General features: G+C 24.4%; 1 protein-coding gene across 1 annotated transcript; it reads right to left on the bottom strand.

The window, feature by feature from the left end:
* Positions 1–646: 646 nt before the first annotated feature.
* LOC145844054 (ribosomal protein S6 kinase beta-1-like) lies at positions 647–21,992 on the bottom strand. The gene is made up of 11 exons (XM_082951390.1): positions 21,830–21,992; positions 20,929–21,008; positions 20,418–20,628; positions 18,566–18,683; positions 17,746–17,834; positions 17,206–17,304; positions 16,041–16,114; positions 15,444–15,623; positions 2,780–2,919; positions 1,945–2,127; positions 647–1,167 (listed from the first exon to the last, which is right to left on the bottom strand). The coding sequence occupies exons 1-11, from the start codon at positions 21,975–21,977 to the stop codon at positions 1,044–1,046; spliced, it is 1,446 nt and encodes a 481-aa protein (XP_082807516.1). The 5' UTR covers positions 21,978–21,992; the 3' UTR covers positions 647–1,043.
* Positions 21,993–23,602: the final 1,610 nt, after the last annotated feature.

Genomic DNA, 23,602 nt, shown 5'->3' on the forward strand with positions numbered 1-23,602 from the left:
AAAAACTTATTATACTTTAAAATAAGTATTCAAAAAGTTTAAAGGAGAAATAAATAACTTGAAAAATTTCTAATAAAATAAATTATAACTTTCAAAACAAAATGTTTATACTTTTTTCATGCTAAAACATAGACTTAACTTTAACAAAATAAATAAACTTACAGCAATATATATTATTTTTTATAAATACCTATTAAAAAATTCTGTTTTCAAAACGTTGTACAACCAAATGTTTAAAAATAATATTAATACTTTCCATTGAAAAAAAACTTTACAATCAAATTATTCGTATAAATCATTTTTTTTAGATTTAAACACGATTTTATTAAATAGAAAGTAAAATTACCTATTGATACAAAAATTAGACTAAAAGTTGTCTTTTAAATTAAGTCTATCAATAGACGTTATAAATATGTACAAAACTCTGTGAATAACTGCAAAGATTGACAATTTATGTTTACTTGACTAATTTATCTTGTATCTTGATTATACTTTATAAAAGCTTTAACATAACTGTAAATTTTAACTTAATTAATCAAGTTTTATTTGTCTACTATTAATATTAATAAAATAATAATTTTACTTCACAATCCTTACAACTACTTAATAAAAAAAGCTTTATGGTGTTGAGAAATATATATTTAAATTTTAAAAGTAGTTGTAAAACAAAAGTTTTAAAAATTAATTAAGATTGGTGATTATTAACGCATTTCAAGTTTAAAGACCTAATATTAAAAACTTAAACAAGTATTTAAACGTGAAACTTGACTACTTAAAAAAAAAAAATTACAGCCTAGCAGAATAATTATAATAAAGAGGAAATAAGCTTAATACTTTCAAGAGACATATTAACATATATTTTTTAAACTTTTAAAAATCCCAACAGAAAATAAAAAGTGACAAAAGGTTTTCTACACATCAAAAGAGACATACCACTATACAAAAGAAACATATTTAATTATACGGTCAACAGAAATAAATAGTCGGTCGAAACAACCCCATGGTAATATGTTACCATGGCAACAACTACACGGTTACCATGGTTACTTACCCCACATACTAACGCCCCCATTTGAATTATTTTTGGTGATTCCCACAATTTTACCACCCGGTTTCCTGTAAACCTGGTTTGATTCCTCCCGCATCGGCATCGAAGCGAAACCAGTTCTGTGTGTTTAATAAGTATATCAAATAGTTTTGTGCGTTGATAGATAAACACTTTCACATTGAATTGAAATAATTGTATACGTCAAATATATACATTGTATTTTAATCACTGAGCATCTGTAAATACCCTGAACCCTAAATTATAATCTACAATTCCTTAATTCTTTATTTGCATCTCCTTATTTTTTTACGTATAATTTGATGTTCACATTTGTATATTATTATTATAAGTAGTTGTATGATGTATGTTTCAATATTAATTACTACCAAAAATTACGCATACATCAATTATACACATATTACTATTATCCAGAAAGGTAGCAGATTTGTTCTTAACTCCTTAATTTCTGTGTTTTTTATAATAAATCTTTAATTTTTAAACCTCATATCTTCTTAACCTGTAAATGTTAAGGTTTAAATCTGAAGAAAACCTGTAAAAAAACTCAAAACTTATTTGGGCGTTTTAACTCACTACCAAGGTCAGAAGTATACGAAAACTTGTAAAACCAATTCGTTATCTACAACATCTTATCTTCTAATCTACAGCGTTATTTTAAAACAGCAAGTTCTAATATTATCTCTTTTATGCAAATTCTGGTAAAATTAAGTTTAGCTGACGATAAACTATTGTATACTATGTATAAGTTTATGGCAAAACACAAAACTGAAAAAAAAGAAGTCTATTTATTTTTTTATTTTGAATTTTACTAATTAAAAGCCTCTTCAAAACGGATCAGCCAACGAAACTTAATATTATATTTACATTAAAAAACAAACCTCTGCACCACGTCACAATCGTTGTCTCTTGACGTCACAACGGAAGTGGTCACGTGATTGTTGTTCAAACCCGACGACTCCCCGTTTCTGTGTGACGTCATACCGCCGCTTGAGCCCCGCAACCCTCTCCTGGGGAAATCCCTATGCAGAGAGTTCAGAATGGAGGGAGCAACGTATGTGAACCTTTTTAATTTTATTTTTAAATTTAACACTATCAGTGCAGTAAGTTTATTTGTGAACCTGTTTTTTTTATCTTATTATTAAAAATTTTATTTTCTAAATTCTATGCAGAGAGCAATGTATGTGAGTATGTAAATAATGTTTTAAAAAAACGTTTAAATTCATCAAATAAATCACTTGGCTGAGGAAGCTCTTAGACGCTGAAGGAGTTGCCCAGGCGAAAGTATACTTTTGTGCAACTTATAATTGGCAAACACGTAAAGTGGAAAGCGTTTCTCACATTCCACTTTACAAAGCAAGCACTATATTTATATATTTGATTGTATAAAAAACAATAGATTTATAACGACCGCTTCATATATGAGATACATTACCTGATATACTCATCAGTAAAGCTGAAGTTTATTAATATATGTACGACTTTTTTTGTTAGTTTATATATACGTCTTAATTTTCAAAAACCAACAGTGTTAATAAAATAAATACAAACCCTTGAAACATCATGTCCATACTGGATGATAGGTGACTTTTGTCACATGGAAATAATTAATAAAATATAAATACAAACCCCTGAAACATCATGTCCATACTGCTAGATAGGTGACTTTCGTCACAAGAAATAATTGGTATAAAAAAATAAAATGTTAATACAAACCCTTGGAACATCATGTCCATACTGGATGAGAGGTGACTTTCGTCGCACGGGCTGTCAACGGGCATCTGTTTGGTGAACTTGCTGTCGAACAACGAGGTATCGTTTGATGAAGCTAGCGGGGGAACGTATGGCGTTTCTACCTGAAAAATAAACTAAAGTTTATTATTTATTTATTTTTTTTATATCTTTATTTCACTTATATATATATTTGATGATGCTAGTGGGGGACATACGGCGTTTAAGTAAATTTAAAAACTAAATCAATTTATACAAACGTTGCTTTATTGTAAAATTTTTACTTAATCAAATATAACCTATAGCTTTTTGAAATTTTCAGAAAATAGTCATAAGAGGATAAAAAGGTTGAATAAAAAAGTTTTAACATTTGTTTAAAACAAAAACTACTTTGTTTTTAAGGTTTGTTTCAAAACACAACAAATTTTTACTTTTTGTAAAAAACTAACTTTTTGTAAAGTCATTTTAAAACATGACATATGGCAATACAAAAAACTATTCACTTCAAGTTTCAAAAAATTCATAAACTTCAAAAGGTGTTTCAAAGTAAAGCTCAGTGCTAAATTTGTTAAACAATATTCAAATTTAATAGTTGACAACTGATTAGTAGATAAAAACTTGTTGTTACAAAATATATAAAATAAATTCGTGGTTTAAGCAAATGTGATCTTGATTTGTGATAACGCTATTAAAAAATGTTTATTTAAGCAGTAAAATAAATAAGATTAACTTGAATTTTGTTTTTTTAACAGTACAAACTTAACTGAAATGAGTGGTATAATGAACTTGGTAAACTTTCACTCAATAATTTGGCTATATGTTAAATTAAATTCACACAGTAATTTTCACATATGCAATATTTTCATTTCACAAAAAACAAAAGTTATATTTTATATCAAGGTTCACGATTTTCACATAAAATACATCAACTTATTTTTAAACTTTTTTTTAGGTGACATTTATTTTCTTACAGTAATTTATACGCATTTTAGATCAATTTGGTAAATATAAATCAAAGACTTATACTGAATTTAATTTCAATCATACTGATAAATGTTATTTGTTGCTGGAAATTCAAGTTAAATTACGGCGAAATATTAGTATTACCAGGAAGTACATTTCGACTTGCAACTTAGAGAAATTTTATTAGCAATTTTTTTTTAACAGTAAATTATAAAGTTAGTTAAAATAAAAAAAACTATTACGGTTCTTTGTTTTTTTTAAGTGTAGTATATTTTAAAGTATAAGTAAATAAGTTGTAATAATTTTATGTTGTAACTGTTTCTTTCTTAAACTATTAAAATTTTTGATTTAAAAAAGTTAAAAAAAATTTACCTGTTCTTTATAACTAAATAAAATTGAATAACACTAAAAAGTCAAGTGATTGTTTTTTAATCATAGTTGAAATAATCAAACTTATTACAATTCACTTTTAAAACAACTTACCAGAAATTTAAAGGTAAATGAGGAAGTAAAATTATTTATACGAAAATCAAGGAAGTAGCTTATACTGTTTTGAAAGTATTCAAGTTAAATCTTATAACGTTCAAAATAAAATTCACATGATAATAAACGTATAAAACAAGTTTTAATATATGCAGTACATATATTTTTACTCTAGTGATTAACAAGATTAAATTTTTTACTACATTTACACAGAATTAGTAGTTATCTCAATCTTTGTTCAGACATATTTTACAAGTTGTTGCAAAACTACTATAAACAGCTTAACGAAGTAGCTCATAACTTACTGAGCGAAAAAATGCTCAATAACATGACAAGTTAATTTTCAAATATTCAAAGCAGGCAAAACTTTCACATTTTATTAACATGCGTCGTATTTAAAAACGGTTGTATAAAAATTTCACGCAAATTTTCTGCTTTGAAAACTATATTTCGCATACTTAAGCCACTACAAAGAATAAAATAATAAGTACATGACCATATACAGTGAAAAATGCAGACGAGAATTTTACAACTTGTAAAAATTAACTTTGACCAGTACATATAAAGATGCTTTTCAAAGTCAAGAATTCTGTTTCCAAAACAAAAACTTTTCGAACTGAAAGAATTTTATTAACAGATAGTTAAATGATACTTTTTGTTAAATTCAAACAAGGCTTTTTTCAAACCTATAAACCTTCTGTTGATCAATTAAAAATATTTTTATATTAAAAAAGTACTATTTTTAGAAAAGAAGGTTTTCAAACAGCAGCGTTTTATTTCAAACAGGTGTTTTTAGTCATAACAAAAAAACAATTTGCACAATTTTTTTTTATTTAGCTAACACATGTGTCTCCGTGTTATTAGTCATATTGAAATCGCAATTTTTCGCTTTAATTGTTTGCAACAAGAATACTTTAGTTGGAAGTTCTAATTCGCCGAAGTCTATAAATCTTTTGAACATAAAAGTTTAAATACTTGTTTTAAATTTTTAGTCTTTTTTCTAATTTACTCAAATAACAAAGCTCAGTTTGTAAAATAACAGGAAAAACCGACTCATAAATCAAAATAAATTTTTCTTAACAAAATCGTGACTAAGAAAATCAAAAGTAAAAACATTTTTTGAACAAAATATTCGTACACATTTAGACAAAATACATCAAAAATTCACAACTCAAAAACAACTGTTATAAATCACCTCATAACTAAACGTGATGTTAAAGTGAGTGTGAAAAGATTTATAAACTAATTTCGATTGTTGATAATGGCAATCTTAGATAAGTGATTAATTAACTTATAATTTTCAAATTTCAAAGTTTTTTTTTTCTAAAATACTCATACCTCATAAATAACTCTTAACACAAAAAAATTATAATAAATCACCTCTAATTTGGTCGTGATTGCTAAGTGAGTGTAAAATAATTTATAAATTAATTTCGATTGTTGACTAACAACAAGCTTATACAAGTTGAACCCATATAACTTTGCAGTGGAGCTATTTATAACTTATTTCATTTCTCTCATTGTTTTCAGTTCACATACTTCGAATACTTGTCATATTATTGAAGCAAGACAAGTTAAATTTGTGATATAAGACAATTCAATTTGATTAGTAGCAAATGAAAGGAAATGCAAATTGTTTCCTTAGTTTGTTTTAAAAAGTTAAATAAGTTTATTAAGCTTAAACAATTAAAGTAAATTTATATCACTGTACGTTGAAAAGTTACCAAAATAAAGCACTCTACTTTTATACTTGTTTTAATTTATCTTATTATTTATTCAAATATTATAAGCTTTTCTGTAAAATATTAATTAAATCAATTCTAAAAAAAATTCTTCTTGCCTTTGTTCTAAACTTAGATAAAAATTCTTATATGAAAATTTAGTAGTTTGCATAAAGTGATTCAAGGAAATAATCTAATTCTAAGAACTACAATTAAAAATAAATTTGAAAAAGAATAAATTTTATTCAGTAAATAGAAAAAAAGTTAGTATTTGGAAAATTATTTTAAAGTTAACATCATTTCATGCAACTCAAGGTTAAATTATTACAAAAAACTTGAAAATAATTATAAACATGAAATCATAGCAAACCGCATAGATAAGAAAGCTCCTTATTAGAGCGTTAATTCAAAATTCTTCAGCAAATTTTAAGTGCTTTTCATATTTCTTTTGTAGAAAATCAATCATGGGTATATTAAGTATTGTATTATTTATGGAAGCTGAGTTTTTACGTTAAAATTCCACAAATTCCATTTAAGGAAAGTTTTAAACGCTTAAACCGATTGGATTTATATTCAAAATTTAAAATACATTTACTTGTTAACTTTTAACAAATGGACTTTTGTAAGTTTTGATTATAAATGTATGTTGGGTTGTTAAACAATTTTCACTAAAATTTACTTTGTACAAGAACTAAAAAGTAAACTACTTTAAATGTTAAAGATGAAGTATTGCTCTAACAGAAAATATTGTTAACAGTGCTCTATTTTTTTTTCAGTTTGCTTAACATAAAATACATGTTTAAACTAACATTAGCCAAGTAAAATATATTTAATTTTCTATTATATTCAGGTATATAAACTTAACAACCTAGTATAATCAAAAGCTTAACCCAGACTTACAAATTAATGTCGAAGGTTAATTAAATTACAAGTTTGTGTATAAAGTTGAAAGACTGGTACCAACTATTACAAGTTTAATTAATTTAATCAGGAAAATATTTAATAAACGTTTTATGACCTATAACATCTTGTAAAAGTTTGTTTTAAATAAAATTATAAAAAATCTTTGTATGAAGTATTTATATTAAACTTTATAATATATATATTAAGACTATAACGTATTAGAAACGTAAATCAGTAGTAAAACATTTTATAAAAGTTTATTTTCAATAGTGTCATAAAATACAGTTACCTATTTGTTTAATTATTATATACATTAACACTACAAAAACACAGTGTGAAAAATATTTTGTAATTATAATTACTGTATGTTTTTACATTATAATTTATTCAAAATACTTAATTAAGTGTAATTTCATTATAAAAGATTGTTTATAGTTTTTTTAGTTTTATTGTTAAATTACTTTAAATAAACTATTAAAATTACAGTATACTAACACTTATATGTTATTATATACATCAAAATTATAGTACACTAAAAAACTTAAGTTAATTAAGACCTAATTAAAAACACTTTTATTACTAAACTGTTTAATTTTAATACCAAATCAAAGCATTGAACATGCTTTAAACAGCATTTTGAAACATGAAACAATTTAAACCTGAGTGTACATGCTGTCTACATTCAACTTGTAATACATGATTAGTTTTATCTTAAGTTTAACGAAATTACGAAGTTGTGTAAATGTTAAAACATAAAAAATTTCAAGTATAAATTCATTTTGTGAAAAACTAGCAGAAACATGTTCAACTATGTATTATATTTCGTTAGGTCTACGAATATCTTTAAACTGAAGTATTTTTGACGTCTATTTCTATTTTTAGCCAAACTACGTGCTAACACACTTGTGCTGCATTCAACTTACGTGGTAATATTTGTTTAAAGAAAATATGAGTTTTTTTCAAATACTTATCACTTGTAGTTTTTTAAGTCTGATAGAATTTTAATTGATTAAAAACCATTTTGTTATGTATTAGCTACACAGTTTTAAAATACAGTACTTTTTACTGGTTAACATCTATTTATACTTTTAAACCTTCTACGTGATAACATATATTTTGAAACTTGTGAAATACCAAATGCATGTAAAAGTTGTTAGACTAATGCAGCGGTTCTTAACCTTATTCATGTTTTACCCACTTTTGGAAAGTTATTCTAAATTTTCCCATTTAAGAAGGTAATTACCAAATCTACCCCCAATATACAAAAAAGTGTTAACTTTGAGTAAATCCTAGATTTTTTAAATTACAAGCTTTTTAAATATAAAAAATCATAAAGTTTAAAGAGTTTATTTAATTTGAAAAATTTACAGTTAAGTACTAAGTTATAATTTAAAAAGACAATTAATAAACATTAATTTACATTATGTGTTAAAAATAAAACTTACCCCCTTAAAAAAGGTGAATTTACCCTCCAGGGGTAAATTTACCCCAGGTTAAGAACCGCTGGACTAAATTAAAACATTTAGGTTTTCAAGAAATATTACAAACTTTCATTCGTTCATTACGTAAAAACATACATGAGCTTGCAATTTGTAAATTGCGAAATTCTGTGTAAAGCATGTGTATTAGATTGAAGAAACATTTTTGTGGTTATTTTAATTTTTTTAGTTTTTATTCATTTTTAAATTACTCATACAGACAGATTTTATTGTCAACTTAACATGTCTAACATTTAAACTAAAACAATATTCATCGACGTATTTGTTTATTACATTTATTAGAATTTATTTTGTTTAAACTACTAAAATCTGAACGAGTTTGCTTAGTATTTCAAAACTTAAAAAAAAAATTTTGTGCTACAATTTAGTTTTATACTACTTAAAATATAACTTTTATTTTATTTTTAGTTAAAAAAACATTCAGTTACTCTCTTATGATTTTGATAAGAGTAAATAGTTATTTTTAAAATGTATTCATTTTATATTTCAGACCTTGCAATAAAATATATACTTTATCCAACATTAAAACTTTTCAATTATTTTTTTTTTCAGCATATATAATATTTTATAAATTTAATAATACGATAGTTTATAAACAGATAATTTTAATTAAAAAACCATTATACGTCCATTATTCTATGCAAGTAATAAACAAATATAACTTACAAAAGTTGAAGCATAATTTAAGTAATTAAGTCCCAACTAATTATCATGTAATTATAAAATAAATAAAGCAAAAGCTATCAAACAAAATAAAATAGAAACTTAATTATTTTCTGTGTATCAGTTAAATTGACTAGTAGTATGTTGTTCTTATTAATCAAAAGAATAATACAAACAAACAAAAATTTATTTTATTTGTGACGCATAATTAATATAACAAAAAAAAAACTAACCAGACATTAGTAATAAAGTTAACTAAACATTTTCCACTAAATACTTACAACACAGTAATAAAATAAGTAGTGTGTTTTTTTTACAAAAAAAATCTACTTTTAACGTATGTTAAAAATACATAAATGTTTAATAACTTAAAACAGCGTACAAAACCAGTTTTTTTGATTAATCTAAAATATTTTTGTGTAAATAATAAATCAACCTGTGTTCCGGCATTAAGTGAAAAGATCACTTTTGACCCAGTTTGAATTATTTATGCAAACAAAAAAAAGCAATTTTAATCAAACTGAACGAAAATACAAAACTTGAACGCAAATAAAATTTTTTTAAACATTTTTCACGTGGGTACTACTTTTATTTTATATCTTTTATTTACTTGTGATGCTTTTTTAATTCAAGTTAAAACAAAAGCATATATAATTAAACTGAACAAAAAAATAGTTTTTTTAATTGTTTTTTTTACCATTTGTTAATATATAACTTATAGCTTTTATTTACTTGTGATGTTTTTTACTTTTTAATTCAAGTAAGGACTAAAGCATATTTATCTAAACTGAACAAAAAACATACAATTTCGTATGTAAATAAGTTAATAAATGTTTAAACCATTTATTTAAAAAACAGTTTTATCATAAATACTATTTATAAATTTTTATTTAATTGTAATACTTTTTTGTTTTTAAATTTTATATAAACTTATAAAAAGCATAACTAATCAAACTGAACATATAATACAAAACGTGTATGCAAAAAACTTAATAAACATTTTAAAAATTATTCATAAAAATTTTTGTCATAAATATTATTTTCTAATCTTGTTTACTTTTAATACCTTTTTATTTTTAAATTCAAGTAAATAAAAAGCATATTTTATCAAACTGAACAAATAGCATAGAAATTTGTATGCAAACAACATAATAAGTATCTAAAACTTTAGATCAGGGGTTCCCAACCAGGGGTGCTCGCACCCCTTGGGGGTGCGAGTCAGCATTCCAGGGGGTGCGAGATGGCTTTTAATTTTTGTATGATAAAGAAGGAGATTTTTACTCTCTGATAAAGTTTATAAAGTTAAAAAGTACAATTTGTTATAAAAAGGAGTTAGCGCTAATTTTCTGAATGAATGAATTTTATTAATACGTCATAGAGCAAGAGCGCTTTTCTAGAAGTAAATTCATTTTACTATTTTTATTAATAGCTGTTAGTTTATAATTAAAATTTCAGTAAAGCTTTCTTAGAGTTTTACACCTTTAATTTTAATCATTTATTCTTTAAATATTTTATTTTCTTAACTGGCCATTAATTGTTTAAAATAGTTTATGAGCTAGCATCTATTTTAATTGAAATATTTAGATAAAAATTAGTATCTTCAACAAGTTTTTTATTAGCTGTTAAGTCTATTACATTTATAATGTAATCTTTTTTTTAAGCTTAGTTGTGCAGAAAGTGGTGCTTAAAAATTTAACATCAGTAAATTGTAAAATTCTCAGCAATTTCTGTGTGTTAAACCATTTAATAAAACTTGTTTTTAGCTTTAGTGAAACCAATTTTTATAAATCAGCAAAAGTTTTCAATACATCAACTTTATTTCTATTCATTCCTTTTTTGAACTTAAACCGTTTACCTTTTTCAATCTACTTTTTTCTATTTATGTTGTAAGCATACAAACTTTTTTTGTATTTGCTTTTATACATATCTTTTGACAACTTAAGACTAAACATCTTTTAATTTTTTAAAAATCTTAACTCAAACCTTTATTATTTTGAAACCTCCTAGCTGCTAATAGTTTTGAAAATAAAAGATTACATAAGCTTAACTTAGAACAGCTGATTTTTATTTTTTAAGTACATATATTCATAACAAAATGTATAAAAAGTTTAGTTTTAAGTTTAAGCCTAATATTTATTACTTTTCTAGTGCTTTTTCCTCACTTCTAATACTTTTTCAAATCTTGAAAAACTATATGATGAAGTCATAGGCTGAAGCATTGTTTTTGTATAAACTTTACGAAAAAAAAAATTCTTAGTAATTAACTTTTTTATTTTTCTTAGTGTACAGTTTATTTAGTTAGTACTCAATCATGTCAAAGATAAGGAAGTGGAATGATAGTTAATTAATAAATATTTATAGCATATAGTGTTAGGGGTGCGAGATCAAATTAACAGACTTTAGGGGTGCGGGGCATCAAAAAGGTTGGGAACCACTGCTTTAGATGAAAAAATTAGAAAACATTTAAAATATAAATCTTTTTTCAACTTTTTTACTTGAATTGTCTTTTATTAATTTTTAAACTGAAAAAACATTACTATACCTATAAAATACACTTTGTCTAATTAGAATAAAATATATATATATATTTATTTAATAGTTGTTAAAGTGTAGGTCTTATATATAAAAAAATTCAGGCTTAAAATATATTTAATATGAACAGTTTAAGTTTAAACTATTTTCTCTTAATAAAATTAAATCAATTACTTTAGTCGTTATAGTTAACAATTTAAGTTTTTCTATGACTTAAAATTATTAATCTTTATAGTTTGACACTACAAATCAATATCTACTAATAATGTTTTTGTTTTCATTTTAGTTTTTTTTAACTTTCTATATTCTCGTCAAAATATCTACTTTAAATTATTACTAGTTTTTAGATATTTATCTTACAACAACAAGTTATTAATTCAACTAACCTAATACACAACTCATATAAATTTTGCTTATTTATGAAAAACACTTCACTTGTGAACTTTTATATAAACTGTTATTCACAGTTGTAAAACTGTTGGGCTTACTGTTAAATCTAATTTAATTTTAATGGATTGCCAATAAAGCACCTCATAAAATTGACCTTATTTAAACTTATTTCAATGAAGTTGACCCGATCTGAGTTTGCCAAATTGTTTTAAAACAAACAGCTATAAAACGAGGTTAAAGTTTTATTTTTAGTTGTAAATAGTCATTACTTTGCAGAACTCATTAGTTTATCATAAAAATTAAGTTGAAATGAAAAAAAATAAATGCCATAAAAAAACAAGACACAACAAATTAATTTGGTTTTACTTGTCAAAAGCTGTTATAGATATTCATTTTATACTTTTACACTATTATTCAAAAGAAACCATCAACTAGTAGCTTAGGTAAATATTTCTTAAAATAAAAGGTCTAGCTCATAAACATAATAAAATAAGTTAGAACAGAATTACTTCAAATTTAAATGTAACACTAAAGTGTGAATGCTAAAGTTTGTCAAAAAAAATCATAAAATAAAAGTTTAGTGAATATAGTGTAATTTGAGTTTATCAAAACATTTAGTAACTTAAAAATTAATACGTAAAATGAGTTATAAAATTCAAAAAAAAAAAAAGATTTGATTTTAAGAGTGTAATTCTGATTGTCAAACATGATCACCAGTATTTTGATTAATAGCAAAATAAATTTTTCAGTCTGCTTAAATTGTTGAGGTTTTTGCAAATTATATGCTAATTAAGTACTTGGTAACTGCAATAAAATTAAGCATTAAGATTTTCAATATGTAATTAAATACATTCATGTTCCTTTATTTCTTATAATATACCAACATTTGTTAAATATACAATTTTACCTTTGCTAAGCTTTTTAAAGTATACAACTACTAAAAACAAATAATAATGACAAAATAAACTATTTTCTTTATTAAAAAGTTAAAGCAAGTATTTAAATATTTAAAGTTAATCAAAAATTTAATAATAAAGAGTTTTTTGTTATTCAAAATATTAACAGCTAATTAATACTTAAAAAAGTCGTCTTAGAAAAAGTTTAATTTTCTTAATTAAACAACACTTGGCTTTTCGATTTGTTTTTTATTCACAATAAACTTTTTTGTTCCAAATTTTCGTGAACTACTTGAACATTTATGCAAACATTAAAAAAGTACTTGCACTGGAAAAACAATTTTAAGAGTTTTATAATATTTTTAAAAAACAATTGTGTTAAAAAAATATTTTTTATTTTATTAGATATCAAGATACATACCTACACTTAATTACATAAAAATATTATTTTGTTACGATGCAATAAACAAACTAAATTGTTATTTTTTTATGCTTCATAAAAACAAAACAAATTAATGCTTGTTTTTAAAAAGCTTAGTTTTAATTTTAAATATTTTAATTTGCTGTGAAAGACTTATACAAAAACGCAACTGTGTGAATAATTAAAGTATTTTGTGTCATTTGAAATGATATTGTCACATAATAACGATGATGACTTTTATTGCAGTTTTTTATTTGAAAAATAACAGCCAAAATAATTTTAGACTTATAGTTGAAAAAAAATTGAAAAAATTATAATTTTTACCAGTGTAATTTACATTATAATAATAAGTTAAAGTATTTGAAAGTAGCTTATTTTTTTACAAAAACACTTGAGCACGAAAACTCTTTAGAAAAAAGTTTATTTTCTTTTTAATCAAAAGTTTAAAAATTACTGTTGACAGCAGTGAATTCTAGTCGCTAAATGAATATCACTAAATATTAATTACACGGAACATTCTAAAATATTAAATTCATTGTTTTGACAGTTTTTGCTTACGTTGTAAATAGCTGAGTAAATAAAAACCCGAGTATTTTTACGTTGAACAACTAGGTTTTACGTAATAAAAACTTGAAATTTAACATTAAATTGCGTCAATTGTTGAACAAATAAAAACCAATTTTTAATATTTTATCCCAATTTCGATCTAAGTACTTTAAGAGGCGTGGTAAAAAGTTTATAAAAACATGAAAAATCAGATTTAATAATATCTTTGTATACTATAACATTTATGTACTTATTTTAATTTCTTTTTTTTAGTTTGTATTTTCATTTTAAAAGCTAAACAGTTAAGATTTAAATGATTAAAAAAAAACATTGGTGTTTTTCTCAATATTTTTATTACTAAGGTGTTATTTTTGCGTCACAACAAATTTCCTTTTAAAGTGTTTTTGAGTATTTTGAATGCAAACACTTTTCTATGTAAACCGGAATACAAGCTTGAACTATGAACTACTTTCAAGTTTGTATTTAACTTTAATAAGTTGTTTCAAAGCAGGAAAAACTTAAAAGTCGAGCACGCATTAATATATACATGAATGTTAAGTGGATTTGTTATACATAATATTTTTCATGTTTTTAATTAAACGTTACTGTATATTAAATAACTTAATTAGTAAAAAAAAATTATGTGTTTGCGAAGTAGTAATATTTTTGGAATTAAGAAATACATCTACGTCACCATGAATATTTGTGTTAATTTCAGGGACATTTACTCTGAATATTACTTGTTATCAATTATATTAGATTGTTCATGTTAATGTACTGTACACTAAAATTAATTAGTTCAGGGTTGCCACTCGTTTTTTCAAATATTTTTCCATGTTTTTAAAGGTACACAGTTTTGGGTCTATGTTTAATTTAAAGTTAAATTTAAGGTAAGAAACTGTGTTAAATAGTATAAAAAGATACTGTAAAGCTACTTTAAATGTGTTTTTTAATATAAAAATTTTTGGTGATGACAAATTTTTTATGTCTATATGATAAATTTTTTGAGTCAAACCAAATTTTTACTACTGAACATGTTAAAAATCTTAAAAATTCTAGGTTTTTTTGTTCAAAATTCCAGGTTTTTTGTTTTTATTTTTTTGCCTAAATTGTTAAATTCGAGGTTTTTCCAGGATTCCAGGTAAAGTGGCAACCCTGTTAATTATATCAATAAACAACATATATATCTTCTCCAAAAGTTTAAATCTAAATGAACTTCACTAAACAAGGGATACTTATGTACTTGAGAAATGAACATAAACAATTGTCAAATGTACTCTAGTACATTTAATAAAAATCTAAGAAATATATACCAACTATTTATAACAAACTTCTGTGATAGTATATCCCAATTAAATTTATTAACTAAGAATTTTTTGACTTAAACTATTCACAGTATATTATACTTATTACACTTATATATTTATTAATATTCTTAAGAAGAAGTAAGCGACAAGATCTTATCAGTGCACGGATGTTTATGTGCAAATATGCCTGCTAACCAACCATATTTTGCAACAAACGACCCTAACCTTTGTTGTTGAACTTTTGTTGTTGAGGTGTTTCTGATCTTCTTGTAATCATCTGCGCCCTAATACCTTAAATTAATATATACTTCTACTTATCACAAACCTTCTTTTGAAGCAACAAGTCCCAATCAATCTTGCTGAACCACGGATGCTTCTGCACATCCTTGTAATCATCGGCGCCGGCTCCCAACCTCACCACGGCGTTACGCTTCAATAACTTCTTCAGCAAGTCTTTCGCGTCGTTACTCAAAAATGAGGCCAAGTGCAGTTTGCCGCGCATCACCTGTGGTGTCATAACATATTTCATTTATAAACTAAATTTGGCTAAAACGAAAACTACACACTAACAAAAAGTAAACATTGAATCTTTCAGCCAAAATTTAATTTATTAAGGTTATAAAATATTTAAAAGTATGGGTGGTGAAATAAATAATGATTATCATTAAAGATTGACATAAACAGGATTTTCTGCGATACGTTCTAATTGACACCATAAGTGTTAAAGTAAAAAGTCTATCTATGTTTTTAAGTAATTTTGTAAAATCACCTAAAGGTATATTGTTGAATAAAAGATAGGTTATTTTGATGAAACTTTATTTTGAAAAAGTTATTTATTTTGCAACTGTGCCATACACAATTCATTATTTTTTAATTGTGGATTTATACATATATAAATATTATTAATAATCAAAACAAAAACCTTATCCATGGTCTTTTTTCTGTTTTCAGCTACAAAAGGTGGTTGCCCGTTCAACATGTCGTACATAAGTGCTCCTAAAACAATAAAAAATTAATAATATTTGTTAATTAAATTGTTTTTTTTTGTTTTTATTACATAAGTGCTACTGGCACAATAAAAGCTTAATAATATTTGTTAACTAAATGGTTTTTTCTTCTTTTCATTACAAAAGTGCTCCTGAAATAATAAAAATTTAATAATATTTGTTAATTTAATTACTTTTGTTTTCATTACATAAGTGCTCCTGGAATAATAAAAGTTAAATAATATTTGTTAATTAAATTGTTTTTTTTTGTTTTCATTACATAAGTACTCCTGGAATAATAAAAGTTTAATAATATTTGTTAATTAGATTGTTTTTTTTTTGTTTTCATTACATAAGTGCTCCTGAAATAATAAAAGTTTAATAATATTTGTTAATTAAATTGTTTTTTTTTTTTTGTTTTCATTACATAAGTACTCCCGGAATAATATAATTTTAATAATATTTGTTAAATTGTTTTTTTTTGTTTTTTTTTCATTACATAAGTGCTCCTGAAATGATAAAAAATTAATAATGTTTGTTCATTAAATTGTTTTTTTTTTTGTTTTTATTACATAAGTGCTCCTGGAATAATAAAAATTTAATAATATTTGTTAATTAAATTTTTTTATTACACAAGTGCTCCTGGAATAATAAAAGTTTACCAATATTTGTTAATTAAATTGTTTTTTTTTTCGTTACACAAGCTCTTGAAAATAAATCAAAAATACTAGTGCTTCTTAATTAAGTAATACTATTATGTTTTGAACATAACATCAGTGCTGCTGAAATAAAAAAACACATAATGTTTATATTGCAGTTAACTAAAACAACTACTAACTTAATTGTTATATGTTTTACATAGTAGAAAAAACTGAATAAAGTATTATTTTTAAATCATATCAAATCAACAGTTTTATAAGCAAAAATATACCAATAAAAACCTCCTTATACAAATTTCAATTTATTTTAAATTTACTTATCATATTCAATTAACTAACACGTTTGTTTTCAATAAACAGTAAATATCAAACCTAGTGACCACCAGTCTACAGCTTCACTGTTTCAAATTAATATAAAAATGATATTAATTACAGAACAAACCTAGTGACCACCAATCAACAGCTTTATTATGGCCACTTCTGGCGAGAACTTCTGGTGCCATGTATTCGATTGTGCCACAAAAAGTATGGGTTACTGAACCTACATTGTTGTTTAAAAATTCATAAGAAATTAGTATAAATTATAACTAAATCTAACATAATGCTATATAACTAGTTGTTAACATGATACTATTTATGTATTCGATTGTTCCACAAAATGTATGGGTTACTGAACCTTTAATACAATTAAGTTTAAAAAGTAATTAATTATAGAATTAAAATTTTTGTGGAGGATTTTTGTATTAGTTAAACACTTAAAATAAATTATCATACAATTAGACCAAACCTTAATTAGTTATATTAATTAAATTTTTAAAGCCTTAAAAAAAAAACAGTTATAAAACTAATTCATAAAAATCTTAAAATATTCAAGTACTATTATATATGTGATATATATATAAATTATTCAACTACAATTAATCCTAAAAATTTGACATAAAAAATTATTACTTAAACTATATTTTTTACTTATATAACTAACCCTCATTGATGGCCTCTTTACACAGTCCGAAATCGGTTAGCTTAATATGTCCTTGCATATCCAATAAAATGTTCTCCGGTTTCAAATCTCTGCAAAGGTTATTCAATTTTATTTATTTAATTATCTACAATATAACAAGCTAAACTATTAGACAATATGTTCTTTATATTGGTGGCATCTAAAAACTAAGGTATTCCTTCCCAAGTTATATCGATTTTATTTACTTACACAGCCGTAATGATTATCTGCTACCTTTAATGTAAAGCAAGATACTTACTGGTTTCAAGTCAACATTTATATAAGTAGCTGTAACAAGCATTTTAAAGATAAACTTTAATTTATGAAAAATAAACAATTAAAAAATAAAATGCTGGACCAACCAAAAATTTAAATAGTTATTTTTTTGTAAATTTCATTAAACATTTTAAATAAGGCTCAATATTTACAACCTGCATTGGTTCTTACAAAAGTGTGCGAAAAATGAAACCTAATAAACGTAAATAAACCAATTATTGAAATAGACCGATAAATAATAACTTGGCTATGCGAAATATACAGTTTGAAATTGAGTAATATGAATGAATCAAGAGGTCGTTTATGAAATCAAAAACAGTATTTGAGTAGCTTTTTTCAAACTGTTCTGTATTCTTATAAACGAATATTTGTTTACAAGAGTCGAACCATTTCCAACATAAAATTAACAGTTAGAAATTTACTTTTAAAACAAATCTGTAAATTAATAGTTCTACATAATTGAAATGGAATAATTGTTTATGACAACTATAGAAGTTTAGTATTAAAAAAATCAACAAGCACAAACCTGTAAATGATTCCTTTACTGTGCAAATGCCCCAATGCCATGGTGATTTCAGCTAAATAAAAGCAAGCAGCATCCTCCATAAGTATACCTTCTCTTTCCAATTGCATAAATAACTCACCTATTTTTTTTTGTAACAAAAACATTAGTTCTAAATAATCTATAACTTAAAATCAGAAAAATTACCAGTTGTGTATAGAATTATGAATGTTGGAATTTGAGTAATATGGTAGTAAACGTGCAAATTAACTATTCTATTTATTACCCGGTTTCAGTGAGAAAATATTCCGACCTTGTCAAATATAAATAAAATAGTAAATTATTTATTTACTAATTTATTTATATTTAAATTATTTATTTACTATTTACTAGTTAATTTACTATTTTATTGGTATTTGAAAAGGTCAGAAATCTATTATCACTGAGACCGGGTAACATATAGAATATTGAAATTGCAAATTTATCATTGTATTTATACTTTACAGTAAACTGAGCAAAATTTTTAAGTTAAGACAAATAACTATAATTTGATCAATACAAGAATTATACAAGTAATTATGGAAGTTTTATTACCAATACCACTAGAACAAAGTAAATTAAAATCAGTTAAAAAATGCTACTAAGTAATGGAATTAAATTGCTCAGCAAGTTCTTAAGTACTGTGAACTTTAAAAGTGAATTTAATTTAAAGACATTTACAATTTGAAAAACAGTTAAAACTACTGTTTTATATATGTGTTACATAATGAAAAACAAACAGTCCTTTAGAAACAGGTTTTTAATTGTTTTAGCAACCAAACTTCATTATCATAACAATGTAAAAGATTAAAACAAAGTTTAAAATTGCATGAAAGCCCATGTATTTTTTTTACTCTACAACTAGTTTTTCACAACACTAGACATTAAAAAGACTTTCAAATCAGTGAGTGATTTATGTTTTGAATATAATCATTGCTTTTAGATTATAAAAACTCTTTATAACTAAATGAGTTAACAAAAAATAAAAAATTACTAATTTTGTTAGTTCTTATGATTAAATGTTGTTTAGAACGTACAAAACATTTTTTTAAGTTTATTGAATTAACACATTTTACTTAAGACTTTAATAAGTATAAACTTCTATTTTTATAAAGCAATATTTTTTTTTGGCGTAATACTTTTATACCATGCTAACAAAAGTATATTGGTTGGATAAACAGTTCAAAACTTGGTTTTTATTTACATACAACTCGAAATTTCATAGCAATACAAAATATATTGAAGTGATGTAGAACTTATTTGAAATTGATTAACATATCTTTCAAGGATGTTTAAGGCCATTGTGTGAAACTATTATCTAAAAAAACTAAGAATGGCTAGAGTTTGAAGTATAAAACATAAGGCAAATTTATTAAAAGGTTTTAATACCCACACGTGGACCACAATATTTTGATTATAAAATTTGTTTAGAAAATTAAAAAAATAGTACAAGTATATTTACTACTTCAATTCACATAATAAAGCAGGATAGACTACCCTATACTTTAATCTTAACAATTAAACTTTTTGAAACTTGCATAGCTTATTTACAAACTCCTAACTCAACACTTAAAAGTCAAATACTACCAGTGATGTTTATTAAGGTAACAGAAATATAATTATTTCTGAAATGAATTTTAACAAAATTCTCATAAGAACTTAAAATGAAAGTGATCTTTCAAACTTTTTTTTAAATAATCAATATTAGTTACCATATTATTAAAAATGGGGGAGAGACTTAGACAATTAAAAATTTAAAGCACACAAAACAAAGTCTCCTGAATGTGAAATTTAAATCATTCATTTTTAGAATTAAGGTTTACAATAAAACACCAACCTCCACTCAGATACTCCAGTATCAAGTACAGCTTGCCACCAGTCTGGAAAGCGTATATGAGATCCACTATGAACGGGTGCTTCACATCTTCCAAGATGTTTCTCTCAGCTTTGGTGTGAGCGGTGTCCTTCTGATTGCACAGTATGCTTGCTTTCTTCAAAACCTTCATGGCAAATATCTTGTCCTGACGGGGTGCAGTGATCTTCCTGACCTAATACAGAAAATTATTAAAAAGGCATTAATTTTTAAAGCAAAAACACTGGGAGATTATACCAATGGTTGGTTGAAGCAGTTTTAAAGCAGAGTAAAGCAGTAAATAGCATATAAGGTGTATGACAAGTAAATTTGTTTTTCTTGACAGTTTTATATATTTTTCCCTACTTTTATTCAGAAACTCACAGTAGAACAGATAATAAAACCAAGTATACTTTTTCACTAAAAACAAGAAAAAAATTGATAACTTATTTAAACTAAGGAATGGAATCGAATTTCAAAAGAAAATATTTCTTACCTGGAACACTTTGCCGTATCCTCCTTTGCCCAGGACTTTGAGCAGCTCAAAGCAATGTGGTCCCAGCTTCTCTTGTGTGCCTATGTAAGATTAATTAACATTATAACTTTTAAAGCTGGCAATAAAAATTTATCTTTTGTTTGTTACTCTGAAACTTTTAAGTGAACTAAATATTGCTCAAATGTTGATATTTATTGTTATTAAGTATCATACTTAAAATTTTATTAAGGGCATAGAGGGTGTAAGGCACTTTTTTTTCATGTTGATCTTATTTTAAAGAATTTTAACTTAGTTATCGGTAGCTTTTTACCATTAGTAAAATTAAAAACAGTTTTTGAGATATAAGGGGTTAAATTTGGAGAGTCCAACAGGATCCTTATGGAAGGTCTACGCTAAAATGACAAAAAGACTATCTCACTAAAAATCTATCTTCAATAGTTTTTAAGTAACCTTTTTCGAAATTTCTCAGTTTAATCTAAACTTGATAATGAACAATCCTATTTAAAAATTTTTTAAATTTTGAGTTATTTTTCGCCTTCTTTTGGTCATGAAATTTTAATTTTTTTATTGTTTTAAAATCATCACAATACAACTTTTTCTTATGATGCAAGAACATTTCCTGAAAAGTTGAGGTCAATAGCTTAAAAATAAAGGAGTTAGAATTTTAGTGAATTCTTCAAAATTTCAAGAAAACTGACTTGTAAATTTTTAATTCCATACAGTTGCATCGGTTTTTTTTACAAAGCCGGTTATATCTCAAAAGTTAAATGATTTTTTTTTTATAAAATGTATTTTACTGTATATAACTCTAACCTTTCAAATAAGAGCCAATGTTAATTTTTGTTAAAAAAAAAAATGTTGGACCCCCCTATGCTCTTAAGAGTTATCTGTTTAAACAAACCTTTATTAACATTGTCTTCAGTGAGGTCAATCTTTTCAAAATCGCTCATGTCAGATGAGGAGCAGATCGGTTCAAAAAAGTCATCGTCAATTTCTTCAATTTCTGAAGACTGATTGTCATCTATGTCATCAAACACTAAAGCATCCATTTTATATTAACTAAATGGTCTGAAAATTTACAATTATTATACTAGAGACCTAGTTTTTAATACAACCTTTAATAGTATTAATTTATTTGTCATCGATTTTATAACAATTTTTATATATATATAACACTTTTTTTAAGCAATTTTTATTAAAAATCTTGTAAATAATCTCTTAACTAAATTATTGTTTAATCTTTACATTTGTTTAGAAGCAATCTATAGTCATTGAAACAGTTATTAGTGTTGCCAGTCTTTTAAGCAAAATAGGCTGCCTGAGTTACATCAAACTACACTGAGTTTGCTAAAAAAAAAAACTTAAAAAGTAGTAGCAGCCAACAACTGAAAATCCACTGTCTTTTAACCTTGAAAATATAAAAAATATCAAAACAATTAAGTCATGTTTAGTATTTAGAACAAATTAATAAGTTTTAAGAAAAATAAAATTTAAAGACTTTAAAAGTAGTCTGAATTGGCCTGAATTTTTTTGAGTTTTTAACTAGCTATAACAATATCCTAGTCGTAAATATTCTATTTAATAGTTAATCTTTACTACATAAAAAATTAAACAGTAAATCTTTTTTTTTTGAACAATGTTTTTTAATATAAACATTTTTTTTTGAACTTTTTTTTTTGAATATGTGATCAACACTTGAAATTTTGTTACAGTTTTTTAACATAGTTATCCTAGCCCCATCTTAAATGCATAAAACATAAGTATGGTAAACATATGGTCAAAATTTATTTGTAGTATTAATGATTGAGCTTTATACTGATATTTTATAGCAAAATTAAGTATAACATTTATCAGATGAAGGCTGTAATTCACAAGTAAAATAAGAAGTAGTTTAGGTGTTTTACCATAATTACTACAGCTTAAAAACAAGCTAAGTATTCATTATTACATGCATAAAAAGTGTAAACTAAAATTGTTGGTATGATTGAAAATTATTCATAAGTGTTAGATGTAACACTAGGTACTAATTTAAAACTTTAAATCTCTACTTAAAACTAACTTTGCATAAGTAAAAGTAAGCATAACAAATAAAGATAAAATATTACTCAGAGGTAGTCATGCATAAGTAAATAAGTATTTTAAAAATTGGAGTATGTGACAAAAAATTATAAAAACATAGGCAAAACCTTTTAGCTAGTTAGTTGATAGTTAGTAAGGTAAGAACTAAAAATTAAACTAAAAATAGACTTTTTTGCCCAAAGAGACATTCTTGCAAAAAGACAATTTTACATGATAACACTTTTGCATCATTTTTGCACGGCACAAAAAAAAATTAATAAAGTAAAAAGAAACAATAAAAATATATTAATTAATTTTTTTAAAAGTTACTGTCCAAGGGTAACAGTATTAGTAAAAATAAATAAAGAGAAAAAAACTAAAAAAAAAGAAAAATTTATAAAATAACAAAAGAAAAAGTTACCAACAGAGGGTAAGGGTTAGGGGTAACAGTAATAAAAACAATAAAAAATAATACTTTATAACAACTTATAACCAAAAAAATGAAATCAAAAAATATATATATAAAAAAAGAAATAAAAAAAGTTACTGATCTAGGGTAAGGGGTAGTTATAGTAAAAAAAAATAAGAAAAAAAGAAAATGTTTAACCTGGGAAAA

Source organism: Thalia democratica, chromosome 9 (assembly GCF_965202585.1).
Source record: "Thalia democratica chromosome 9, ktThaDemo2.hap1.1, whole genome shotgun sequence".
Taxonomy (NCBI): Eukaryota; Metazoa; Chordata; class Thaliacea; order Salpida; family Salpidae; genus Thalia; species Thalia democratica.

Coding starts and splice junctions, on each gene's coding strand:
- LOC145844054 (XM_082951390.1), bottom strand. CDS start 21,977: ATGGATGCTTTAGTGTTTGATGACATAGATGACAATCAGTCTTCAGAA. Junction 21,009..21,829: donor TGAAGACAATGTTAATAAAG/GTTTGTTTAAAC, acceptor AATCTTACATAG/GCACACAAGAGAAGCTGGGA. Junction 2,128..2,779: donor ATGGACATGATGTTCCAAGG/GTTTGTATTAAC, acceptor AAAATTAAAAAG/GTTCACATACGTTGCTCCCT.